A 26991-nucleotide genomic window follows, 5' to 3' on the forward strand; every position below is an offset into this window, starting at 1 on the left:
GTGAGGCTGAGTCACTGATATGCAAGAGAACCCAATTTATTGGACGATTTTTGTTATAAGTTGCTCCTGTGGTCAGACTCCTGGGGACAGGTTGCAAAGCCAGGAAACACCTGAGTTGAGCCTGGATCTAATGTCTTCTGAACTACAGCTCTTATGTTTACAGCCAACTGTAACATTATCCTGAATGAGGCCAAATCCTGTTTAGATAGATGCACGTAGGAAAGCAAAGTAGTCAGATTTGGTGTGAATTGCCTTAAAACCAGATCCTTTCTCAGGTTGCCTGGAATGATTCGGGATGTTACCCTTTTCTGATTCAATTAATTGCTGTGGTATTTATTGAGAATCTACCATGTGCCCAGCCCTGTTCTAGATGCTGAAGGCCCAGCAGATGGAAAAAGCAACAATGTACAAAAGCTCTGCAGTCATGAAGCTGACATACAAGTGGGAAGAGACAGACAATAAATACTCTGATAAGCATATGGATAAGTAAGAATTTCTGTATAGCAGTTAGTGACAGAAACAAAAGTAAGCAGGTGTTTGTGATAGGAGGTTTTTGAGGGCAGTGACCACAGACAGATTGTTTTCAGTATTTTCAGTCAGAGTCAGTCTCCCTGATTTGAGGGTGAAACATGCAGGTCGTTAGAAGCCAAGGAGGCAAATCACATGTTTATATCTGTGCTGGAATCTGGCACTGAATGGTTGCTTCATGGATACTTGTGAAGATGTGCATTTTGTTCATGGGAGACAGTTAAAACATGAGAAGATTTAATGGGGTGCATGGCATCCCTGTTCAGAATTGCTGTTAATCTACTTTGTGTCCAGCCCTTGTATATGCCAAGCACTGGGCAAAGGGCCTTGGGATACACACGTCATTTAATGCTCACAAAGAATCCTATGAAAGAAGTCCCAGTAGCGTCGTGTCCATTCTACAGCCAAGTCAGGGTCACAAACAGGAAAGAGGGGGCACACAGCTGCTCTGTGTCCCAGCGGAATTCATCCCATGACATTCAGGCCCAGCAGCCATTTCTTATCTGATGTGTTCCCAGACTCTGAAGGCACCTCCTGCCACAAAAGATCATTCACAAAGTTTGAAGGGGGTTGTATAGAAGAGCCCCTTCTTTGTTCTGCAGCATTCTCTCCGCAGGGACCTGTCTTCCTGGTGCTGGAATCTACCTGTAGCTTCTCTGCCAGAGAAGACAGATTCCTACCTGAAGCTTCTGTTTGCAGAGAAGGCAATTTCTTAGCTCTTTCTAAGGCTATTCCTTAGCAGCAATCTCTCACTGCAGCGTCCGTTATTAGCTCTATTTCTGCCAGCAGGGACACATGGAAGGGTTTTGGGCGTATTTTTAAGTGTCTGAGTGGCTGCTGTCTCTTTGGTTCTTCCTGCTTTCTTCTCTGCCATGATGGAAACTAAAAAATTTGACCCAGTGATGTTTTTTCAATCATTTGTTTTAGGTGCTGAGACTACAGGTATGTTTTCAAGGGATTGATAGTTTTTGCTGATGGATGGCATGGAGTGTGTAAAGAAAATGGAGAAAACTAAGGGTTATGGCAGGGATATGATGTTACCCACTGTGTGAACTGAGCTGACATCGTCTGAGATGGAGCAGATTAAGGGAGGTTCAGGGGTTGGGAGAAGTTCCGGACATGTGAAATTTTGGACACCTTGAGATGTCTGCAGGACAAATATGTGTGTGACTCAGTATATATATGGGATTGGGAGTTACCTGCATTTAGATGCTGTGGGGCTGACGTGTGGATAAAGCCATTCAGGGCCTGGGCCCTGGAGCACTCTTGTGGGATCGTGTCAGAGGGAAGAGCTCACAAAAGAGGCTGAGAAGGAGCTTTTCTGGCAGAGAGTTGTCACACAGAAGACCAAAGAACTTATTTCAAGAAATGCGGAGTCTACAACTGGGTCAAACACTAAGAGGTTGAGTGATGCGAGCCTAGCATATTGACCACTGGATTTGGTGACCTGGAAGTTTCCTGTCATCTTAAGAGCAAATTAGGGACATGATGTGGGTTAAAGCCTGATGCCAGAGGAATAAGGAGGGAATGGGAGCTCAGTAAGTGAGCAGAGGTGATTCTTGAAATAGCATTTGCTGTGGGGGGCAGGATGCAGAGGAATGGGACTGAAGGGGAAATGAGGCCAAGGAAGCTTATTTATCTATGTACATTTTTAAGATGGGAGTTATTTGTCTGTGAAGTTTTTAAGATGGGTGATTCTTGTGTATGTTTGAATGTTACTCCATTAGAGTCAAAGATAAAAAATGATTGTTGACACAAGAGGAAGAGAGGCAATAGCAATAGAAGCAACATCCTCAGAGAAAATGTGTCAAGAGAATGGTTCCATGTGCTCAGTGGAGGGTCAGCCCTGGGAAGGGGCTGATATGTCCTTTCACTGTTACAAGAGAGAAGGAAGAGAAAGCCAGGATGGGTGCCAGGAGGTTCACAGAGGAGCTCCTGTCTCATGGACTTTGTTTTCCCAGGAAATAAGAGGAAATGTCTGCCTATCTGTGTGTCCTAATTTTTTATTGACAATGGTAGAATATTGGAGTAATCAAAATGTACAAGAGCAGTTGTTGTGGGTTGAATTTTGCCCCGACAGAGATATGTTCTAGGTCTGAGTACCAGTACCTGTGAATGTGACCTTATTTGGAAATAAGGTCTTTGAAAAAAAATCAAGTTAAGATGTGGTCCTACAGCATTAGGATTAATCATACACCCCTAATCCAGTGAGTGGTGTCCTTATACGAAGAGGGATATTGGTTACATAGACACACGGAGAAGAGCACCATGGGATGGAGGAAGAAGTAAGACTGATGCATCTACAACCCAAGGAAAGCCGACCAATGACTACTGGCAACCTACGGAATCTTGGAATAGACTCTCCCTCAGAGCTCGCCAGAAGGAACCAGCCTCACTGACACCTGGATTTCAGACACGTAGCCTGCAGAACTGCCAGAGAACAAATTTCTGTCGTTTTAAGCCACCCAGTTGTAGTAATGTGTTGTGGCCTCCTTAGTAAATTAACACAGCTGTGTTATAGTTTGAGCCATAGATAACCTTCAACTGATCTCTTCATCCAGATGATCATCTTTGGCAAAGATTTTGCCTGTGCTCACTGCAGGATAGGAAAGACAGGATTTCACCCACAGTGCCCATGTATTGCATCAGAATCATCCAAACTGTTCTTCTTGTTTCATGCCCTGACCTCTTCCATATTGTTCACAGCCAAGCACCTGGAGTGATCCCTGGAAGGCTCCAAACCCTTCAGGGACTTTACACATCATGGACAATAAAAGCCAGAGATATTCCAGTGCCCCACAAGGCCACACGCAGCCTGAACATCTATTACCTGTCCGTCCATAATTCCTACTCTTCCAGCTCTCACTGCCTCTGCTCCAACCACTTGGCTTTTCCTTGAACACATCAGGCACAGTCTTGCTGTACGGCCTTTGCACAAACTAAGCCCTCCGTCTGAATGACTCTCTCCAAAATAGCTGCCTGGCTAACTCCAACATCTTTCTCAACTATTGCTTTCCAATGAGGGCTACTCTGACCATGCTATTGTAAAGTGCAATCCAACCCACCATGCTCAGCACTGTGGATCCCTCTTGTCTTGCTATATTTTTCCACGGTATTTGTTGCCTTCCAACGTATCATGTATTTTATTATGTGATGTTTAGTGCCGCCCTTTTGTCATTCTGTGAAAAATACCCTCACAGGGCCAAGATTCTTGACTCTTTCATTCACTAACAAACTTTAAGAACACATAACAGTGTCTGGCTCACAGTTAGTGCTCTATAAATTTTTGCTGAATGAATGAATAAGGGTAATGTGTATAGCAGAATAATGTAGGTATAACTAGGTAAGCGATGAGTACATGGTAGCAATTATTACAAAAGGATTCTACTATAAATTATCACTGGACTCAAAATGGGAATCCTAGTACAAAAGACACGTACTTGACATCACTAAAACATTGCATACCCACATGATGCCCTCTCTCCACAAAATTGATCCCTGCTGAGCAGTAACTATTAACCACCCACTGAGTGGTAAGTCCTTATGCTAAGCACCATGAATACAAGGGCAAGAGCAGGATTTTGGGTTGCACAGCTGGTGTTTCAGGCACCCATCCTCCCAGGGAACCCCACAGAAGTGCTCCGTGTCACCTGAGTACGCAGAACCCAAGCCCCCAAGCCATTTTCCCCATGCCATCCTAATGGCGCTCTCAGCCTTGATGGGACGAGCCATGATGTTCCTGCCCATCACCTCGTAGTGGCGACAGGAACCTGCCCGCTCACTCACTGCATGCCCATTGGCTGGACAGTGATAGAGGCGGGCCCTGACAAGCGCATGTTCAGAGGGAGGAGCCAGAGGGGCACCTGCCAGCTCCTTGGGTGGCTGCAGTGTCCCTGGCTTTCCTGAGGGGGGCTCACTAACGGCTGGGTCCCATCCCACGGAGGCTGAGGAGAAGCAGGAGGCGAGTCCCTGAGGAGACGCCGTGACCTGAGGGCTTCCCTTACTGAGGAGGCCTCATGCTTCATCTGTCACAAGCGGTGCCCGGGCCGGTGGTGACAACAGAGACAATGCTCAGGCTTCTGAGACGTGCTTTGGCCTTCTTCCGTAGTACAGCCGACCCCACAGAGCAGCAGCACCCACAGCAGCAGAGCCCACAGGAGCAGCGCCCACAGCAGTGGGGCCCACAGCAGCAGGACCCACAGCAGCAGGACCCACGGCAGCAGGACCCACAGGAGCAGGACCCACAGGAGCAGGGGCTCCCAGAAGGTATTCCTCTGTGTGTTCCCTTGGCTCCTACCCCAGAAGCCTCCTAATAGAGGCTCTCCTCACCCCCGGTATGAGGATCTGGTGGCTCTGGCGGGTACAGCACGTGACGGCGGCTCCATCTTCTGTGCGTGCATGGGTAGGCGTCCTGCGTCCCCAACAGGTCCCTGAGAACCAACTCCCAAACTCTCCTGTCCATCTAAAGCGGGACGGTGTTGACAGAGACCACCTTGGGGGCTGTACCGCCTGTGGTTTTCCCCAACGTGGATGTGCAGCACATGCCTATTTATATTTCCAGTAGGCAAGAAACTCCCTAATTGCGAGTGAATTTAGGCTTGTATCCCAAGCAGAAATTTAATTTGAAGCCAAGTGGATGCCTCATACATATCTGGTCCTATAGGAGAGCAGAGAACCCGTTGTGCGGGCCAACTGCTGAGGTCAGATCCATAAATATTGCTGGTCAGCTAGGCTTGTGTAGAATAAAAGAGAGAGAGAGAGAGAGAGAGAGAAGGAAAAGGAGAAGGAGACCTTTTGGATGCCGTCTGGGGCTGGCAATCAATCTCCAGATATCTTTTAGTGCTTTCTCTGCTGAGATGGTTAAGTATCTATACAAGGTGCTAGTCATTATGTTGGTGATAATGATGGAGGGATATAGTAGGAGCAGAAGCTTAAAGACTCTCATATGTAGATATGGTGGAAACAGGTAACATTTACACTCTCTTGCGCAAGACACTCCACAGCTCTCGACAGTTGATGTGCATGTGTCAGTTAATACAAGGCGGGCGCGGTGGCTCATGCCTCTAATCCTAGCTCTTTGGGAGTTCCAGGCGGGTGGATCACTTGAGTCCAGGAGTCTGAGACCAACCTGAGATAACATAGCGAAACTCCGTCTCTACTAAAAACACAAAAATTAGCCAGGTATGGCGGCATGCACCCGTCATCCCAGCTACTCGGGAGGCTGAGACATGAGAACCACTTGAACCTGGGAGGCAGAGGTTGCTGAGAGCCGAGATTGCGCCACTGCACTACAGCCTCAGCGACAGAGCCAGACTCTGCTCAAAAAATTAAAAATTACTTGAAAATTTAAAAATTAAAATTTTTTTTTAAAATTAAAAATTAAAAAAAGAAAACTGCAACAACCCTATTAGGTGAAAATTTGATTGTTGTGGATTGACAGAAGAAAACAAAGTCAGAGACGTTAAAAAACTTCTCTGCCCAGGTTTATGCAGATGGTGAGTATAAGATATATTTGTAGTAGATGTTTGCATTTGAGGCTAATAATGTGACTTTTGTTTCTTTATCTTGTAGGTGACACCCAGTTGACAACTGTGCAGGGAGTTGTCACAAGTTTCTGTGGTGATTATGGCGTGATTGATGAGTCGATCTACTTCAGTAGTGATGTTGTGACTGGCAACGTGCCTCTAAAAGTTGGACAAAAAGTTAATGTGGTTGTGGAAGAAGATAAATTACTTTATGGATTGAGAGCAATCAAGGTGAGATGTGCATGAGTTTGGGAATTGTGTCTTATCCCAATGGGTTTTCTTTCTCCATCTTTCTGTTCTTGTATTAACCCAACATCTCTACTGTGATCCGTAGAGTGGATATAGACTGCAATTTGAAGCCCCACCCCTCTGAATCTGTAGGTTCTTCTGTTCTAATATTTGTAGTGATTTCTGCTTTAGAACATAAAAATTACTTATCTATTCTTCTAATCTTTAAACAACATGGGTAACAATAATAATTATTGGACTCTATACAATCCTTCAACTTCCCTTATCAGGTAAAAAACCATTTTCTGTAGTGTGCATTCATAGCAGTGGAATTGCTATGTGAAACCATGTGCCTTGTAAACATTTTAAAAAGAGCTTCATGGAGATATAGTTCACAAACCACAGAACTCTCTTAAGGGTACAATTCAATAACATTTGGCAGATTTACGGAGTCCTGAGAATATCACCTGAGTCCAGATATTTACCCATTCAGTGGCTATTATGAAATTATTCTTTAGCTCTACTGTACTAATTGATTCTCTCAGCAATAGGCGGTAAGACTGCCCATCTGCCCATATAGGCAAGGATAACAATATTATCAATCTGAAATCTTTGCAAATATGAGAAAGGAAAAGCAGTCTCATCATTCATTTGGAATTATTAAGGATCTTAATGAGATTACAGCAAGTTTCCTTTCTTGGACTTACTTATACAATAGGGATATTTACGGCTATCTCTATGGTAGGAACATTAGATTTGTAATAAGAAAGTTTGTATATTACGTCCTTGTAGTATTTCCTCTGATACCATCTTTTTTCTTTGCTTTATGTCTTTCATCCTTTTACAGCCTTATTGAGATATAAGTCACGTGATTCACCATGCAATTCACCCATCTACAGGGTACAATCCAGTGGTTTTTAGTTTGTTCACAGGGTTAGGCAACCATCACCACAAACAATTTTAGAACATTTTCATCACTGTAAAAGGAAGCTCCATAACCATTCATAGTCTTTTCCCATTTCTCCCTGATCTCCCAACTGTCCCCTCCCCCCGCAACATCCAGCCCCAGGAAATCACTTATCCATTTTCTGTTTGTATGTATTTGCCCATTCTGGACAGTTAAAAAAGATTCCTTCTATATAACTGTAATGATATGTCCTTTTACCAACATCTCCTCATTCCTCCATCCACCCTAACAACCCAAGCATCTGGCAACCACCATTCTACTCTACACTGCTATGAGGTAAACTTTTTTTATATTCTGCATGTGAATGAGACCATGCAGTTATTTGTGTTTGTGTGACAGGCTTATTTCACTTACATATCGTTCTTCAGGTTCATCCATGTTGTCCCAAATGGCAAGATTTTGTTCTGTTTTATGGCTGAATAGTATTCCATTGTGTATTTATACCACATTTCCTTTATCCACTCATCCATAGATGGACACTTAAATTGCTTTCGTTTCTTGGCTATTGTGAATAGGGCTGCAATAAGCATGGAAGTGCTAACATCTCTTTGACACACTGATGACACTCTCTTTGGATACATGCTCAGTAGTTCATGGATTCATGTGATTCATGGATTCATGTGATAGTTCCATTGTTAATATTTTGGAGAACTTCCATACTGTTTTCCATAATGGCTGTAACAACTTACATCCCACCAACTGTGCATAAAGTTTCCAATTTCTCCACATCCTTGCCAATACTTGTTATCTCTTTTCTTTTTAATGTTAGCCATTTTAACATGTTTCAGGTGGTATCTCTGTGGTTTTGATTAGCATTGTCCTGAAGATTAGAAAAGATGAGCATTTTTTTAATATGCCTGTTGGCCATTTGTATGTCTTCTTTTGAAATATGTCTATTCAGGTCTTTTGCTTATCTTTAATAGGATTATTTGTTTTCTTGCTATGAGTTGTTGGAGTTACTCATACATTTTGGAAACTGACCCCTTACGAGATGTATAGATTGTCAGTGTTTTCTGCTACCTATAGATTGTCTCTCCACTCTTTGATCATCTCCTTTGCAGTACAGAAGCTTTTTAGTTCAAAGTAATCCCATTGTCTGTTTTTCCTTTTGTTGCCTTTGTTTTTGAGGTCCTAATTTTAAAATATCGTTGCCCAAAACAATGTCATGGAGCTTTCCCCCTATATCTCTATCTAGTAGTTTCATAGCTTTGGGTCTTCATTTTAAAGCTTTAAATCATTTTGAATTGATTTATATACATGCTGAGAGATAAGGGTGGAAATTCATTTTACTCAGATGAATATCCAGTTATTTTCAACATCATTTATTGAAGAGAGTGCACTTTCTCAACATTGTGTGTTCTCAGGCCTTTTGTTGAATATCAGTTGACTGTAAATGCACGGATTTCATTCCGGGCTCTGTATTCCGCTCCATTTGTGGATGTATCCACTGGTACTATGCTGTTATGCTTACTATAGCTTTGTCATATGCTTTGACATCAAGTAGTGTGATGCCTCCAGCTTTGTTCCTTGTATTCCAGACTGCTTCAACTACCTGGAATCTTTTGCGGTTCTATACAAATTTTAGGAGTGTTTCTTCTATTTCCAAGAAGAATGTCATTGGTATTTTCATAGCAGTTGCATTGAATCTATAGATTGCTTTAGGTTACGGACATTTTAACAATGTTTATTCTTCCTGTCCATGAACACATGATATATTTCAATTCGTTCCTGCCTCTTTCAATTTGCTTTGTTAATGATTTATAGTTTTTGGCGTTGCAGTCCTTCACCTCCTTCGTTAAATTTATTCCTATTTTATTCTTTGAAGGTGTTTTAAATGGGATTGTTTCTTGATATCTTTTTCAGATAGTTCCCTATTGGTGTATAGAAATGCTACTGATTCTTGTGTGTTGGTTGTGTATCGTGCCACTTTCCTGAATTTGTTTATTAGACCTAGTAGCTTTTTGGTGGTGTCTTCAGGGTTATTTATATGTAAAAGCTTCCCATCTGCAAACAGGGCCAATCTAAATTCTTCCTTTTGAATTTAGATGCCTTTTGTTTCTTCTTGCCTAGTTTCTCTGACTAGTACTTCCAGTACTATATGCGATAGAAAGGGCAAAAGTGGGCATTTCTGTCTTGTTTTAGGTCTTAGAGGAAAAGCCTGCAACATTTCCCCATTCAGTATGATGTTACCTGTGGGTTTATTATATATGACCTATATTGTGTTGAGGTGCACTCCTCCTATATCTAAGTTGTGGAGTTTTTATCACGAAGGGATGTGGAATTCGGTTAAATGCTTTTCCTGCTTAAATTGGAATGATCCTATGGCTTTCGTGCTTCATTCTGTTCATGTGATATAGCACATTTATTGATTTGTGTATGTTGAAAATTTCTTGTATCCCAGGATTGAATACCTCTAGAACATGATGAATGGTGTTTTTAATGTGCTGTGGAATTTGGTTTACTAATACCTTCTTAAAGATTTTTACAACTGTGTTCATCAGGAATTTTGGCATGCAGTTTTCTTTGCTTTTTTCTTTTTTGTGTTTCCTTGTCTGGGTTTTCTACCAGGATAATGCGGGTGTGATAGAATGCGTTTGGAAGTGTTCCTTTCTTGTCGTTTTTTTGGAATAGCATTAAAAGTATAGCTATTAATTCTTCTTCTTTATATATAAATTTTGGTAGTATTAGGAAGGGAAGCCATTCTATCTTAGACTCTTCATCGATGGGGGATTTTTTATTACTGAAACACTTTCCTTACTTGTTAATGGTCTGTTCAGAATTTCCATTTCTTCACCATTACATCTTGGTAGGTTGCATGTGTCCAGGAATGTATCCATTTCTTCTAGCTTGTCCCGTTGTAGGCAGATGATTGTTCATAATAGTTCTTATGATACGTTTATTTTGGTGATGTCAGTTTTGGTGTCTCCTTTTTCATCTTGGCTTTTATTTATTTGAATCTTCTCCCTTTTTTCCTTTAGTCTAGCTAAGGTTTTGTTGATTTGGTTTACCTCTTCAAGAAACCAACTGATTGTTTCATTAATATTTGTATTGTTCTTCTTATGTCTATTTGATTTATTTCTGCTCTGCCCTTTATGATTTCTGTCTTCCTACTTTGGGATTGCATTTTTTTTCTTTTTTTTTTTTCTAGTTCCTCAAGGTGCAGTGTGGGGTTGTTTATTTAAGATGTATCTTTTCTTTTGAGGTAGGCTTTATTGATGTAAACTTCACTTTTAGAATTGCTTTTGCTGTATTTCATGGGTTTTCATATATTATGCCTTCATTTTGCTTTATCCCAAGAAATGTTTGCACTTTGCTTTTAATTTCTTCATTGACCCATTCGTTATTTAGGAGCATGTTGTTTAATTTCCATCCACGTCTAAAGTTTCCAAAGTTCCTACTTTTATTCATTTCTAGTAATTTACCATTGTGGTTAGAGAAGTGATTTGATATTATTTCAAATTGCTTTAATTTGCCAAGACCTGTTTTATGGCCTGCCCCATAATCTATCCTCGAGAATGTTCCACATGCAGTTGGAAAGAATATGTGTTTTGGAGTATTTGGATGGAATGTTCTGTAAATGACTGTTAGGTCCATTTGGTCCAGAGTGCAGATAAATCTCACTTTTTGTGGGGTCAGTGTACTATCTGGACAATCTACTCATTGTTGCAAGTTGGGTGTTGAAGTCTCCTACAGTTATTGCATTGCAATCTGTCTCACCATTTAGACCTTAATATTTGCTTCATATATTTATGTGCTGCTATGTTGGGTGCATATTTTTGGAAATCATTATATCCTCTTGATGAATTGACCCCTTTATCATTATATAATGATCTTCTTGTTCTTTTTACCGTTTGTGATTTAAAGCCTATTTTATTTGAAATTAGTTTAGCTGCTCCCCCTCTCTTTTGATTTCCCTTTACACGGAAGAATATCTTTTTTCATGCCTTCACTTTCAGTTTACGAATGTCCATTAAGGAGAAGTGGATCTCTCATAGGTTTGGTTGTTGTTGTTGTTGTTTAAATCCATTCAGCTACTCTGTGTATTTTAGTTGAAGAATGTCATCCATTTCTATCAAGTTAATTATTGATAGGCAAGGATTTACTGCTGTCATTTAGATAATTTTTTCTACTTATTTTGTAGGTAATTTCTTCCTTTCTTTCTCTTTTACTGTCTTTCTTGATAAGAGATTTTCCTCTATTAGTATGTTTTGTTTCCTTGATATTTTAAAATGTGTTTATTACATGATTTTTTTCTTTGTGGTTAGCATGAGGCATACAAAAACATAATCACAGCAGTTTATTTATTGATAATATAACTTTGATCACAAAATAAAAACACTCTACCATTTAACTCCACCCCCAGATTTTGAGTTCTGTATTTTACACTTTACAATTTTTTATATTTTATATCCCTTAATGAATTATTGTACGTATTTTATTTTTACTAGCTCCGTTTTTAACCATTACATGAAAGATATACATGATCTGGACACCACTGTTACCTTAATAGAGTATTGTGAATGTGTGTGGTTACTTTTACTAGTGAGTTTTATACCTTTAGATATTTTTGCATTACTCATTAGCGTCCCTTATGTCACTTGGAAGAACTCTCCACAGGATTTCTTGTAAGACAGTTGTGGTGGTGAGGAAGTTTCTCAGCTGTGATTTCTCTGTAAAAGTCTTTTTCTGCCCTTCACTTCTTGGTACATTATTCTTGGTTGGTCATTTTTTCTTGATCTCCTTGAATATATCATCACACTCTCTCCTGGCCTGTTATGCTTCTGCTGAGAAGTCTTCTGGTAGGCATATTGGGACTGCCTTATATGTGATTTGCTTCTTTCCTCTTGCTGCTCTCAGGATTTTTTCTTTATTTTTCATCTTTGAGAGTTTGATTTTAATATGTCATGGGGTAATCTTATTTGGATTGTATCTGAACGCAGAACTTTGGTCTTCCAGTACCTAGACGTTTGTAACTTTCTCTGGGTTTGGATGGCTCCCCATTATTATTTTTTAAATAATATTTCTACCTCTTTTTCACTCCTTCCTCTTGAATATGAATGACTCATACTATTGCTCTGCTGATAATTGTCCCAGAAATTCAGTAAGTTTTTTTTCATTCCGTATCCTTCCTTTTAATTTTGTCTCCTGTGACTGTATATTTTTAATGAAGCCGTCTCCAAGTTTAAAGATTCTTCATTTTGCTCGACAATTTTCCTGTGGATGTTCTCTATTGTATACTTCCTTCATTGTGTTTTTTGATTTTTGTATTTGTTTGGTTTTTTAAAATTCTTTCAATCTTTCTTTCAAATTACTCTGATAAATTCTAATCATTTCTCTGTAATTGTTTTCAAGGTTCACAGAGCATGTGGAAAATAGATATTTTGAATTATTTATTAAACAACTCACATATTCCTATCTCTCTAGGCTCAATTACTGGCACCTTGTTTTGTCAGTTTGGTGATGTCATGTTTTCCTTATTGTTCTTGATCTTTGTGGTCATGTGTTTATATCTGTGTATTGAAGAAGTAGGTATTCATTTCAGTCTTTGCAGTCTAGCTTTTAGGGGACATCCTTTAGCAGTAAGCCTGTCCAGAAACTCTGTATAGGTCTCTTTTGGTCCTTATGCTTGTCAACACTACAGCTATTGAAGCACTAGGGGGCTTCCTAATCCCAGGGACACAGCGACAGATGCTGCAATGGCATGCATTCCCTTAGCTGTTGAGACTGGTGCCTTGCAAGACTGGAATCCAAGGCTCCACTCATTCACAGACAACTCCCTGTTGCTGTAGAATATTCTGAGCATAAGGCCACTGGAATCACTCGGCAGAGATGTGGGCCAGGTATTGAGTTTGTTTTGCTGTGGCTGTGGCTTCCTGTCTGTTGCCAGGGTGGGTCTAGAGACTCGGTCCACAAGTACCATCTCAGAGTCTGGGGCCATGGGCCATGGGCGTTTCTCAAGTGGTGGCATATAGTGTGGAAGGCCTGATATTGGGTTCCCAGGCAATGTCCTATGCTTGCTACTCTCTCTTTCCTCCGGGTGGATGGTATCTCTCTCCATGCTGTGCTGTTGAAGGTCAGGGAAGGGGTGATGTGGGTAATGTAAAACTGTCTTTACTACCCTCTTCAATGCATCTTTTCTTATTTTCACGCTATAACCAGGTACCGTGGTCTCTCACCTGGTTTCCTTCTGTCAAGTGACGGTATTTTCATACAAGGATAGCTTTTCACATTGATGTTTCTGCAGGAGGACAATCACTGGAGAGCCCCATTTCTCCATCTTGCTCCCCTCCTCCTCCATCTGCTTAATTTTTACATACTATAAATATGTCCATCTTGTCCATGTGGCTTCTGGGTTCAGGAAGTTTCCTTAGGCTAATTCTAACACATAATTTACACGAGTATTCACCTAGCTTTTCTTCTGAAAGTCATTCATTTATTTATATCTAAACGTACAGTCAGCCTGTGTTTGCTTTCCGTGTATACGACTGAGAGAAGGATCCGCGTCTTGTTTCACTACTGGCTATTCAGTTGCCCTAAACGTTAATTGGATAATCCACTTTGCCCCCATCGTATTGAAATACCACTTCTGTCATACAACCCATTATTGCAAACATTTGAATCTGTCTGTACCTGCTATTGTGTTGGTGGTATTTCCAAGGCAAAAGAAACAGAGTTGGGAGCCATGAAACATGGGCAAAGCTTTAGTCTGCAGTATGTCTGTGAGTTGGTGTGGAGTCAAGGAACAGAGAGGTCTGAGGGTGCTGTGGATCATCCACTGGGATACTGACGGAAGTGGTGGTAGATACGTGGATGGGAGGCTAATGCCTCATTCCTTCATGACAGTAAGTGAGGGGAAAACAAACATCAGATTGGTATTGACAGCTGGAAAGACACCAGTTAAGAAATGAGAATAGCAGCAAACTAGGCTATTTTTAAAACCATGAAAAATTATTTACAACTCAGTGGCTCAAGTTTCCATTAGAAGTCTCTGATCTGCAAATTCCAACCCTAGGAGTTTACCCTATTGTTAAGTCAAGCAAGTAGTCCAAATTTTAGGACACAAGCAAAATGTCTAATCACGTGGAATTGGGTTGGTAAATTATGGCACATCCATTAATTGGGATTCTCTATGACTGTTTCTGTCCTCTCTTGTTATTTGAAAACGTTTGTGTTCATTTAATGTGATACTTTACTACTGAATACCATGCTAATTTGCTTTTTAAATGAGCATTTACATATGTATATATATTTGTGCACAGACAAAAACATCAGGATGAGTGTTACTGAGAAAATGTAGTCCCTGGTGCTCTCTTGGTAATGGAATATGGATTATGGGGTAACCGCCTTTTGCTGTCTGCATATCTGTTTTCTTTTTTTCCCTACTTTTAGTACAATGAACTTGCATTATTTCTGTAAGTTTTAAGGATTATAAAATAAGGACTATTACACCTCCAATAAGGAAAAAGGTTTGTATGCCTTTCTATTGTAGATAAAGTAAAGCCTTAATTTGACTTGGTTTATTGAACCTCCCCCAGTTGAGGTTATTGTTCCAACTTTATCTCGTGCTTCTCTCTCCTAGGCCTGGATCTGGAATGTCAGGGCTTTGCTCCCTAGGCTCCTAAATGGTGTTGTTTTTCCTCTCTGCCTTCCCGCTCCTCTACCCGTGTTTACAAGGTTACACCTCTGTCTTCTTTCACAACCCAGCACAAATCTGACTTCCCCCAAGCAATGCTGCTATTTTCTCCGTCTGAAATGTTCTCCGTTTAGATAAGTCACAGAAACTATCTTTAAACTAGTCTTATATCATTCATCGCAACCTGCTTATGACTACATATCTTTCCACTTTACCGTCATTTCACTGTGAATTCCTTTAGGCGAATGATGGTATTTTTTAAATCTGGGAGTCTAATGGTACAAGGGCATTAAACTTGGGTATGCAATTAATATTTTGGGATACATTTCACAATTCATGAAGCACACACATGATTTCTACCATCATCTCAAGTCTATGGTCCATTTAGCATGTGAACTATATTCACCAGTGTTTAGGATGGTTTTTGAAAATATTTTGGAATACCAGTGTTTTAACCATGTAAGTTCCTGTGTTTAAATTTGTATTATTTTTGAAGAAACTCTTTCCTAAATCTTACAGGTGGATGTTTTGCCTCGCCCTCTTAATGGTGATGGACCCTCAGACTCAAAAATCAGAGTTTTAAATGGATGTGTTACTTCTATAAGTGAAGATACTATTTATATTAATAACATCATTTATTTCCCTATGGACATTGTTTCTGAAGGTATGATTTACATTTTGTGATATATGATGTAATTCTTAATTTTTTGAGTGGTTTTTAGTCCTAGATCAAATTTTACAGTGTACTTGGCTTCAGTCAATGGCTCTTCAATATTAGAGGTAGACCTTTCCAATTGAAATTATGTACAATATAGGGGCAAATAGGCAGTATTATAAAATGTCTGCTGTCGTCTATTGTGTGTTCATTTGTTCAATGCCCTCAGTAATGCCTGGATATATTTTTCATTCACATAAGAATTTAATTTCTAATCATGGAAACAATCCTACAAGTACATAGAGACACTATTTTTAATACCCTTCAAAGACTATACTTGCAGGGATCACTTCTGTAGTTGGTTACTAGAGAAGTTTCTGTGGCAGGGTAGACTACCAAATTTTAAAAGAATACACTTGAAATGCTTCAAAGTTAGGATTGGAGATAGTGCTTTGTGGCTGTGTGTGTGTGTGTGTGTGTTGTGGAATTCTCTTTGTAATCAGCCAATATGTTCTAATATTTCGCTTATAACAAAAGATACACTTTTTTTTTTTTTTTTTTGCTATTTTTGTCCATTGCAACAGTCATATAGCTTGGGCATAAAAGGGGAGATTAGCCCCACTTGCCCAGGCAGCTTGCTAGTTTGTTTCCTTGGATGCAAAAACAGGACTCTGACCTGAATTTTGTTTTAAGATGTTGACTCTGTCTGCGTTGTCGAGAAGAGACTATGAAGGAAGGATGGAGTCAGGAAATCAGTCAGGAAAACGTTGTAATATTCCTGGTGAGAGATGATGGAGATGTGAATGAAAGTGGAGAGGTGGAGGACCTGAGGATTGAGTTGACTCTGGATATATTTTGAAGTTAGAGAAGAACCCAGGAGGTAACGGATTAGATCTTTGATGTGGAGGAAAGATGAGTCCAAGGTACCTCCAAAGTTTTTGGTTTGAGCAGTGGTGAGGGTGGAGTTGCCAGTTTGTGATGTAGACGACCGAGGCAAACAAAAGTTTGTGAATACGGAGAATACCAACAACTCAGCTTTACACATGTTAGATTGGTGTAAGCATATGGATAATTGACCCTGAGGTTGGTTAGAGCTGGAGGCATATACATTTTGGAGTTATTGGCCCATAGATATACGATACACCCACACAAAAGAAATGTATGCAAATTAACACAGACAGACAGAGAGAAGTCTAACATTGTGTCTTGTATCATTCTACAATGCTGGGTCCTAAGGTGAAGAAATGTTTCACTTTGTTGATATTGCTAGTTTTCTGGAGTCATTGTGGCAATTTACTGTCTCAGTTGCAGTTGGGATTTCCATTTGCTCCAGATTCTTTCATGTACCTTTGTTATCCTGTGAGTCACGTTTAACTTATTGTAAACTTGTGTTTCAACCTCGATGGTCTTAACGGTAATCCTTAAGGCACAGACTTAAGACGCTTCATGTTCTCACTCATAGGTGGGAATTGAACAATGAGAACACTTGGACACAGGAAGGGGAACATCACACACTGGGGCCTGTTGTGGGGTGGGGCGAGTGGGGAGGGAAAGCATTAGGAGATATACCCAATGTAAATGATGAGTTAATGGGTGCAGCACACAAACACGGCACATGTACACATATGTAACAAACCTGCACGTTGTGCACATGGACCCTAGAACTTAAAGTATAATAATAATAATAATAATAGTAATAATAATAAAAAGAGTTCATCAGCGGAACACAACACTAGGGGAAATTGATTCATTCTGAAAGTAACAACATTTCCTAGTGGTACTGGTACTGCTACCACTACTACCAATCAACACTTATTTGGTGGTTACTATGCACCAGCGATGATTCTGTGTGTATCAACGACATCTATTAAGTGTCACAGCAGCTCAGTATCTTGAAGGCTACTTATCGTGCTTCTCATTTTATAAATGAAGAAAACGAGGCACAGAGAGATTAAACATCTTGGCTAAGGTTGCAAACTGAATGAGTGGCAGTGGCTCACGCTTGTAATCCCAGCACTTTGGGAGGCCGAGGCGGGCGGATCACGAGGTCAGGAGATCGAGACCACGGTGAAACCCCGTCTCTACTAAAAATACAAAAAAAAATTAGCCGGGCGTGGTGGCGGGTGCCTGTAGTCCTAGCTACTTGGAGAGGCTGAGGCAGGAGAATGGCGTGAACCCAGGAGGCGGAGCTTGCAGTGAGCCGAGATTGCGCCACTGCACTCCAGCCTGGGCGACAGAGCAAGACTCCATGTTAAAAAAAAAAAAAAAAAAAGATTCAAACGTACGTGGCCAGGTTCAAACTTGTGCTCTTACCTACATGTTTGACTGCCTCTCACTAAGGAGTTGTGAACACGAACAGTTGTTTAGTAGATCCTGTGCTGCTCCCTCAGATTGGCTGTGATGCACAGTTCACACTTTGCTCCATTTGACTTTGTTAAATCAGCAGAGGAGAGTCAATGCCTAAGGATTATAAACTTCTTTTTGAACTTAGAGATTAACAGTGTGTCTGTTTAAATATGTGCAAAAATGATTTTAGATGTTGCAGAACTGACTTTAAAGTAGTACACTACCAAATAACGTGTGAAATTCAAGGCGGCCTAGTTAAGAGATCATGACACTCCCATTTCTCCATGGCTGTTTTAGATTTTGTGCCTTATAAGGGTGACTGGTTAAAAGTTGAATATTCCACTGAACCAGGCTTCTCAAACTTCAAGGCAAGCTCTGTGAAGCCCACCCGTTGTATTCATGCGGAAGAGGTAATTTCTTTCCTGTTGCTCCCATCATCGGTTTCTGTGAACCCTTCCTTTTGTGATAATTTTCGTGCCCAGGTTTCTGTTGGGTGCAATGGGAATTCCAGAAAATATGAAGAAATACATTCTTTGCCAACAAAGGAGCCACTTTTCTTATTGAAAAGGCAGGACTTCCCAAAGGAAATAATTAGAAAATTATGTAGAACAAGGACATTAATCGATTAAGTTCTAAATTGTGCATTTTATTCAATACTCAAATGTTATTAGAATCTTCCAACAACAGGAGGAAGAAAAACAATCTTTGTGTCAGAAAATTGTAGGGAAAGAATGAATGGCGTGTGTTGTGGGACTTGAGCTTAACAGTAAATGTTGAGAATGATTTGGGTATTGGAGCCTGAATATGACCAGCAAATTCAGGGCAATAGAGGGTAATGGACATATTTTGGTAATATTTAGAGCTGGATTTCTCATCAAAGACACAGGCCTCATCCCTGGAGAGCCTGTTTTAACTGGTCTGTGGTAGAGCATGGACATGGGTATTCTTACAAAGCACCCCTGGTGTTAGCAACGGGTCAACCAGGTTGGGAATTACTGATTTGCATTGAAGTGACCTGCAGTCATGCAGGACCCAGAGTGAGGAGGTGCACAGCTGGTTACAGTGATTATCGGGCTTTCTCATAATCATTTCCATTATTTATACTCACAGGTCCGCATTACTCACATACGTGGAAGAAGTGGGGTGATAAAGAATAGTATCTTTTTCACCTTGGATTCTGTGAGACTTCCTGATGGATACGTACCTCAAGTAGATGATATCGTCAATGTGGTCATGGTGGAGAGCACTCAGTTCTGCTTTAAGTGGAGAGCGGTTTCTATCACCCCAGCACAAAAATCATAATGACGAAACATTTTTATTCTGTTTATATTTCCTTTTAAGAGCAGTAAAGGGACTGGTTTAACTTAAAAGGTTAGCTTAGTAAGCCTAAATAGTATTTTACATATGGCTTTTCTGGCAAATCTAATTGAGATATTGGCTAGTTCAATTAGACCATGAACCCAGCTTAGGGAAGTGCCTTATCAATTAAAAGCACGCTAAATTAGCTTGCTAGTCACTGGAGGAAAGGAGTTCTTAATTAGAATGAACACTGCCATTAAATTTGAATTCCATATTTCCTATTAGCAGCAGCAGATTCCAGGATGATGGAGGCCTGGGACGGCCCTAAAGGAAACATCAGAGCCAAAGCATTTAACTGAAAAGGCATCAGGGACAGCATGTTAAAGGCGTTGACTTCAGTTTTGAGCCCCCTTATGCTGTCTGTACAACCTGTATTGTTCCATAGCCTCTTTCATCATCTGTCACCCACATAACTTGCGATGTTTATTGTTTTCCTTGTTCCTTCTTCCCCATGCTAGAATGTAAACTCCACAATGGCAGGATGTCTTTTGATCTGTTTTGTTTTTCTTTCTTTTTTTTTTCTTTCATTAAAGCATCACCACCACTTAGAGGAAGGCGTGACAGACTCACTGAGCAGATAAAATATTATTAAGTTCAATGACAATGATTGGGCCAGCAATGATATTTAGCTGTGGTTCATTCATCACTGGTTCCTTAGGAATAAAATTGTTGACCAAAGCATTAAGACCTCTGTTGATTTTTTTAACAACACCAACAACCATAGAAAGGAGACTCTGCTGTAAATGAGCCTCCATGGGCCACTTTGTTGCGGGAGTGCAGCTCATGTGAAGTCATGGAGAAACATACAAACACAGAGCTTCTGAAGGAAGGACAAGCTGCTTACCCGCTGGGAAGGGTTATAATAAAATCCAACAAGTACATCCCATGAAATTTCATGCTTTTGTCTAACAGCACATTTAACCATGTAGCTGTGACCTAGGGGAAGGGATGTATTCAGACCTATGGGCGTAGCTTCAATGTGGTTGTGAACTTACCCTGACTCCTCTGATTCATAATTCCACCATTATCCCCGGTCCCTGAATAAACAGGGTTGTGTTTTGACTTTCCACTACAGATCCAGTGACACCTCCCAATCATCCAGGGATTTGTTTCCCGCTTGATAGGAACAGTGAAGGTATGATAGAGTTCCCATTTTCACTCATTGGTTCACTCCACAAAATCCTACTGACTCTCTTTAACGTGCCAGGCACTGTTGAGGCTCTAGAGTTATACCATTAACCAAAAGGACAAAATTCCAGGCCCTAATGGAACTTGTGTTCTTTAAATGCCCACACCCCCCAACCATCCTTGGCTTCCTGACCCATGCAGCAGTAGCTCCTATGATTGAAAGGGGCAAGTGGGAGCTGTGGCAACACCAGGTCCCTGTGAATGTCCTCATTCAAAAGCAACCCCACACCCTGTGGAATTTCAGAGCAGTCCATGTTGGACTTGAGAGATGCAAGGGTCATGACTTTCACTACCTCCCCATTTAATTCTGCAGTTTGTTTGATGTGGAAGAATGTCCTTTGGGAGTTATAATGCATTATGATAAGCCCAATCAGCTGAGGATTCAGTCACAGCCGCTGTTTCACAAACTTCCTCACCGGACTGAGGATCACCTGGGAGGCAGCAGTTCAGCTGGGCAGGGGGGCAGGGATTGGATACATTTCCTCTATCTTCTTTCAAATAGCAAAGCCCAGAACCACTTTGCTTCCATAAGGCAGACCAAGCGGCGGTTCATTTTGAATATTTTGCCTCAGGGATGTGTTAACGCCAAGGCTCTTTCCCACAATTGAGAATGAATGGTCCTTGATCATCTCACGCTCATCACACCTGTGTCCCTAAATGGATGACCTCACGGCACAAGGACAGAAGGACTCAGGGACTAGGAAATAGTAGACTCTGTCAGAAACGTGCTTTCCCGACGTACAAAAGAATTGGATTGAAAATACAGGGACCTGTCACCACGAGTTTCTGGGGCTCCGGTGTTCTGCCACGGAGCTTCCAACTGGCACGCTGTGAAGGCGTTGCAGATGTGCTGATATCAGATGCCTCTCAGCTCATTTAGCGATACATGCAATGAAGAAAATGAAATAAGATAACGATCTTTAGCCGGGTTTGGCAAACGATGGCCCTTCTACCAATTCTGGCCTGATGCCTGCAATGATTCTAAAACATAAAGTTCTATTTAGGCACCCGGAGCCTAATCATGGCCCAGTAGATTGAACCTAGTGTCCTCGCTGTCATGATAATGCATACTGTTAATCAAAGGGGCACCTTGAAGTCTCTTATTTTGATCATGGTTTCATCCTCTAACCACTTGTAGCTTTCAGAGGTTCTGGTTTGTCATTTCACTCCTCTTGTGAGATGCATAAATCTTTAACTGTACCTCTGCCAAAGGGATATGCTCTGTGAATGTTATGCTTAGTGTGTAGTTCTCTGTTTTGTCAAAATTTCAAATTCACTTAATCAGCCCTATTTACAAGGATCCCTGTTCCCTTGGTGTTGGAGAATACGGTGTTTTGAATTGAAGCTCTTATTTCTATTGGTAAACTTGAGGTTGCACGTAAACCTCCAGTACCAGCCCAGGAATACAGAGTTTATTCCATGTTTTCCTCTCTGTCCACCTTTCCATGTGTATTGTTTCCTTCTCAGCTTTGGAGAACCCTAACTTCCATTATCCTCTGTGTATTTACTTCTTTGCACAATCCTGCCGTATATGCTCTCCTACTGTGGACAGCCTTCCATCTGTTCTCTAACTCCCTCTTCTCATGGACCCTGGCTTGCAGGAGGCCCCCTTGGAACCATTTTTTGGCAGGCTCCATGCCTACCTTCCTAAACTTTGGTACCCTGCTCTACAGGGATGGGTGAGTTAGAGAAAAAGGTTCGCTGTTGCCTTTGGAACTCCTCACAGAACTGGCTTTTAGTCACCATTTCATTGTAATAGTCACCTAGGACAGCCTGGGTTAAGTGCTTCATGAGTTTCTTTCCAGAGCTGCTGGCCTGGCCAGAAGAGTGAAGTCTTGGGGTTGGTTAAGGGCTATCAGTCTAAACATCCGTAACTAAGGACTCAGATCAGTTAGTATTCTTGTTGGTCTCATAAGGGGGAGGAAGAGAGTTCACCCTGCTGGGGCAACGTCATCCTACAGTGGTTTCACTTCCTAAGAGCATTGCCCCAGTTAACCCTAAAAGAGGTGAATTAGAAACTTTCATTCCCCAAATCCTCTGCATAGTTGAAGGCCTACTGTATATACAAAGGGTGAAAAGCATAACCTTATTGTTGAAGTTCCACTGAAAGAAAACAAAAGGTGGCCAGGTGCATGGCTCACACCTGTAATCCCAGCATTTTGGGAGACCGAGTTGGGTGGATCAACTGAGGTCAAGAGTTTGAGACCAGCCTGGCCAACATGGCGAAACCTCGTCTCTACTAAAAATGCCAAAAAATTTAGGGGGTCATGGTGGCACGTGCCTGTAGTCCCAGCTCCTTGGGGTGGCTGAGGCAGTAGAATCCTTTGAAACCAGGAGCCCGAGGTTGCAGTGAGCCAAGATCATGCCACTGCACTGCAGCCTGGGCGACATAGGGAGACTCCTTCTCAGGAAAAAAAAAAAAAAGATAAAAAAGAAAAGGAAAGGTACAAGCTATTTTGACAGCATAAAAAACATACTTTACAGTGGTTAGGGGGACTGAACATCTGTGTTCCCCAAAAATTCCTTTGTTGAAGCCGTAATCCCCAATGTGATCATATATGGCAGTGGGCATTTGGGAGGCTATTAGGCTTAGATGGGGTCATGAGACTAGAGCCCCATAATGGGATTTGTATCCTTAGAAGAAGAGGAAAAGAAGCCAGAATGTGCTCCCACTCCTCCATAGGAGGAAACAGCCAGAAGTTGACAAACGTCGAGCCAGAAAGAGGGCCCTTGCCCCGAACCGAATCAGTCAGCACCTTATTCTTGGACCTCCCAGCCTCCAGAACTATGCAATATAAATTTCCGTGGTATCGTGTTATAGCAGACCAAGCTAAGACAACCGAGAGCTAACATTGATATTCTGTAACAAATAAAAGCAATCTATACACTCATTGTGTTTTCAAAAACAAAGATATGGATTGGGAACACTCCCATCACATGAGGATCCCAAAATTCCCATGGATGGGAATTGTCCCCACCCATTAAATCATAATGAATAATACATGTGTTGATACATGTCATCTAAACCTTGTCACTCTATTCTTATAGAAATGTTTGTCTAAACACTATTCCAGTGTTTATTTACACTTATTTCCAGTGTAGCTTTTGTAATGGAAGGAGTAACATTTTACTCCGTGGTGCAACTCATGTACACAAGGGAGGCTGAGTCACTGATATGCAAAAGAACCCAACTTATTGGCCTATAATCGTTATAAGTTTCTGCTGTGGTCACACTCCTGGGGACAGGTTGCAAAGCCAGGAAAAAGTTGAGTTGAGCCGGGATCTAGTGTCTTCAAAACTACAGTTCTTACAGTTACAGCCAGCTGCAACATTATTCTGAATGAGGCCCAATACTCTTTAGGTAGATGCACAAAGCAAAGCAAAGTAGTCACATTTGGTGTGAATTGCCTTAAAACCAGATCCTTTCTCAGGTTGCCTGGAATGGTTCGGGATGTTACCCTTTTCTGATTCAATTAATTGCTGTGGTATTTATTGAGAACCTACCATGTGCCCAGCCCTGTTCTAGATGCTGAAGGCCCAGCAGATGGAAAAAGCAACCACGAACAAAAGCTCTGCAGCCATTAAGCTGACATAAAAGTGAGAAGACACAGACAATAAATACTCTGATGAGCATATGAATAAGTAAGAATTTCCGTCTAGCAGTTAGTGACAGAAAGAAAAGTAAGCAGGTGTTTGTGATAAGAGGTTTTTGAGGGCAGTGACCACGGACAGATGGTTTTCAATATTTTCAGCCGGAGTCAGTCTCCCTGATTTGAGAGTGAAACATGCAGGTCATTAGAAGCCAAGAAGGTGAATCACATGGCTATATCTTTGCTGGAATCTGGTACTGAATGATTGCTTCATGGATACCTGTGAAGGTGTGCCTTTCGTTCATGGGAGACAGTTAAAACATAAGAAGGTTTAATGGGGTGCATGGCATCCCTGTTCAGAATTGCTGTCAATCTACTTTGTGTCCAGCCCTTGTATATGCCAAGCAGTGGGCTAAGGGCCTTGGGACACACACGTCATTTAATGCTCACAAAGAATCCTATGAAAGAAGTCCCAGTAGCATCGTGTCCATTCTACAGCCAAGTCAGGGACACAAACAGGAAAGGGAGGGCGCACAGCTGCTCTGTGGCCCAGTGGAATTCACCCCCTTGCATTCAGGTCCAGCAGCCATTTCTTATCTGATGTGTTCCCGGCTTCTGGAGGCACCTCCTACCACAAAGATCATTCACAATGTTTCCATCAGGGTGGTATAGAAGAGCCCCTTCTTTGTTCTGCAGTATTCTCTACGCAGGGACCTGTCTTCCTGGTGCTGGAATCTACCTGTAGCTTCTCTGCCAACAGAGTTTGACCCCTGCAGAGGAGGCTGAGTCTCACTTGGTGAAGTTTGCCAGAGAAGGCTATTTCTTACCCGTTTCTAAGGCGATTTCTTAGCACCAATCTCTTGCTGCAGCATCCGTTATTAGCTCTATTTGTGCCAGCAGGGACACATGGAAGGGTTTTGGGCATGTTTTCATATGTCTGAATGGCTGCTCTCTCTTTGGTTCTTTCTGCTTTCTTCTGTGCCATGATTGAAACTAACGAATTTAACCCAGTGATGTTTTTTTTCAATCATTCTTTAGAGGTGGTGAAACTACAAGTATGTTTTCAAAGGATTGATAGTTTTTGCTGATAGATGGCATGGAGTGTGTTAAGAAAATGGAGAAAACTAAGGGTTATGGCAGGGATATGATGTTAACCCACTGTGTGAACTGAGCTGACATTGTCTGAGATGGAGAAGATTTAAGGAGGTGCAGGGGTTGAAGGAAGCTCAGGACATGTGAAATTTTGGACACCTTACCCTTGAAATGTCTATGGGGCAACCATGTGTGTGACTGAGTATATATATGGGATTGGGAGTTACCTGCATTTAGATGCCATGGGGCTGTCGTGTCGATAGAGAAGCCATTCAGGGCCTGGGCCCTGGAGCACTCTCGTGGGATCCTGATGGGCGGAAGATCTCGCAAAAGAAGCCGAGAAGGAGCCTTTCTAGGAGAGGGTGGTGACACAGAAGACCAAAGAACTTATTTCAAGAAATGGGGAGGCCTCAACTGCGTCAAACACTAAGAGGTTCAGTGATGAGAGCCTAGCATATTGACCACTGGATTTGGTGACCTGGAGGTTTCCTGCCATCTTAAGAGCAAATTAGGGGCATGATGTGGGTACAAGCCTAATGCCAGAGGAATAAGGAGGGAATGGGAACTCAGGAAGTGAGCAGAGGTGATGCTTGACCTAACATTTGCTGTGGGGGACAGGATGCAGAGGAATGGGACTGAAGGGGAAATGAGGCCAAGGAAGCTTATTTATCTATGTACATTTTTAAAGATGGGAGTTACTTGTCTGTGACGTTTTGAAGATGGGTGATTCTTGTGTATGTTTGTATGTTATTCCATTAGAAGCAAAGATTTAAAAAAATGGTTGTTGACACAGGACGAAGAGAGGCAATAGCAATAGAAGCAACATCCTCAGAGAAAATGTGTCAAGAGAATGGTTCCATGTGCTCAGTGGAGGGTCAGCCCTGGGAAGGGGCTGATATGTCCTTTCACTGTTACAAGAGAGAAGGAAGAGAAAGCCAGGATGGGTGCCAGGAGGTTCGCAGAGGAGCTCCTGTCTCATGGCCTATGTTTTCTTTTAAAAAAAAATTATTATAATTTTTTGAATTGGAGTCTTGCTCTGTTCCCCAGGCTGGAGTGCAATGGCATGATCTCGGCTCACTGCAACCTCTGCCTCCTGGGTTCTAGCGGTTCTCCTGCCTCAGCCTCCTGAGTAGCTGGGATTACAGGCACACACCGTGCCCAGCTAAATTTTTGTATTTTTAGTAGAGACGGGGTTTCACCATGTTGGTCAGACAGGTCTCCAACTCCTGACCTCAGGTGATCCACCTGTCTCAGCCTCCCAAAGTGCTGGGATTACAGGCGTGAGCCATGGCGCCCGGCTATGGCCTTTATTTTCTCAGAGAAATAAGAGGAAATGTCTGCTTATCTGTGTGTCCTAATTTTTCATTGACAATCATAGAATATTGGAGTAATCAAAATGTACAAGAGCAGTTGTTGTGGGTTCAGTTTCGCCGCTAAAGAGATATGCTCAAGTTCTGAGTCCCAATACCTGTGAATGTGACTTTATTTGGAAATAGGGTCTTTGCAAAAAAATAAAATAAAAAACAAAAAATCAAATTAAGATGAGGTCCCACAGCATTAGGATTAGTCATACACCACTAATCTAGTGAGTGGTGGCATTATAAGAAGAGGGATATTGGACACACAGACACACAGATAAGAGCACCAACAGATGAAGGAGGAAGTGATTGGAGGGATGCATCTACAACCCAAGAAAAGCCACCAATGTCTACCGGCAACCTCCAGAAACTTGTAATAGACTCTCCCTCAGAGCTAGCCGGAAGGAACCAACCTCGCTGACACCTTGATTTCAGACTGGTAGCCTGCAGAACTGCCAGAGAATAAATTTCTGTTGTCTTAAGCCACCCAGTTGTGGTAATGTGTTTTGGCCTCCCTAAGAA

General features: G+C 41.6%; 1 protein-coding gene and 1 pseudogene across 1 annotated transcript; both read left to right on the top strand.

Moving 5' to 3' along the window:
* Window positions 1-4386: 4386 nt before the first annotated feature.
* On the top strand, window positions 4387-23398 carry LOC129475083 (cancer/testis antigen 55-like). The gene is made up of 6 exons (XM_055266960.2): window positions 4387-4671; window positions 4777-4794; window positions 6100-6284; window positions 15401-15545; window positions 18180-18292; window positions 18993-23398. Exons 1-6 carry the CDS (start codon window positions 4545-4547, stop codon window positions 19182-19184), a joined length of 780 nt encoding a protein of 259 aa, XP_055122935.1. The 5' UTR covers window positions 4387-4544; the 3' UTR covers window positions 19185-23398.
* Window positions 15864-15958, top strand: LOC129476652 (uncharacterized; annotated as a pseudogene).
* Window positions 23399-26991: the final 3593 nt, after the last annotated feature.

Source organism: Symphalangus syndactylus, chromosome X (genome assembly GCF_028878055.3).
Source record: "Symphalangus syndactylus isolate Jambi chromosome X, NHGRI_mSymSyn1-v2.1_pri, whole genome shotgun sequence".
Classification (NCBI taxonomy): Eukaryota; Metazoa; Chordata; class Mammalia; order Primates; family Hylobatidae; genus Symphalangus; species Symphalangus syndactylus.

Bases quoted from the DNA above. Each gene is read 5' to 3' on its own strand.
- LOC129475083 (XM_055266960.2), top strand. From the start codon at position 4,545: ATGCTTCATCTGTCACAAGCGGTGCCCGGGCCGGTGGTGACAACAGAG. The intron at 6,285-15,400 runs GTGAGATGTGCA...TAAATCTTACAG, and splicing joins ATGGATTGAGAGCAATCAAG to GTGGATGTTTTGCCTCGCCC. The intron at 18,293-18,992 runs GTAATTTCTTTC...TTATACTCACAG, and splicing joins GTTGTATTCATGCGGAAGAG to GTCCGCATTACTCACATACG.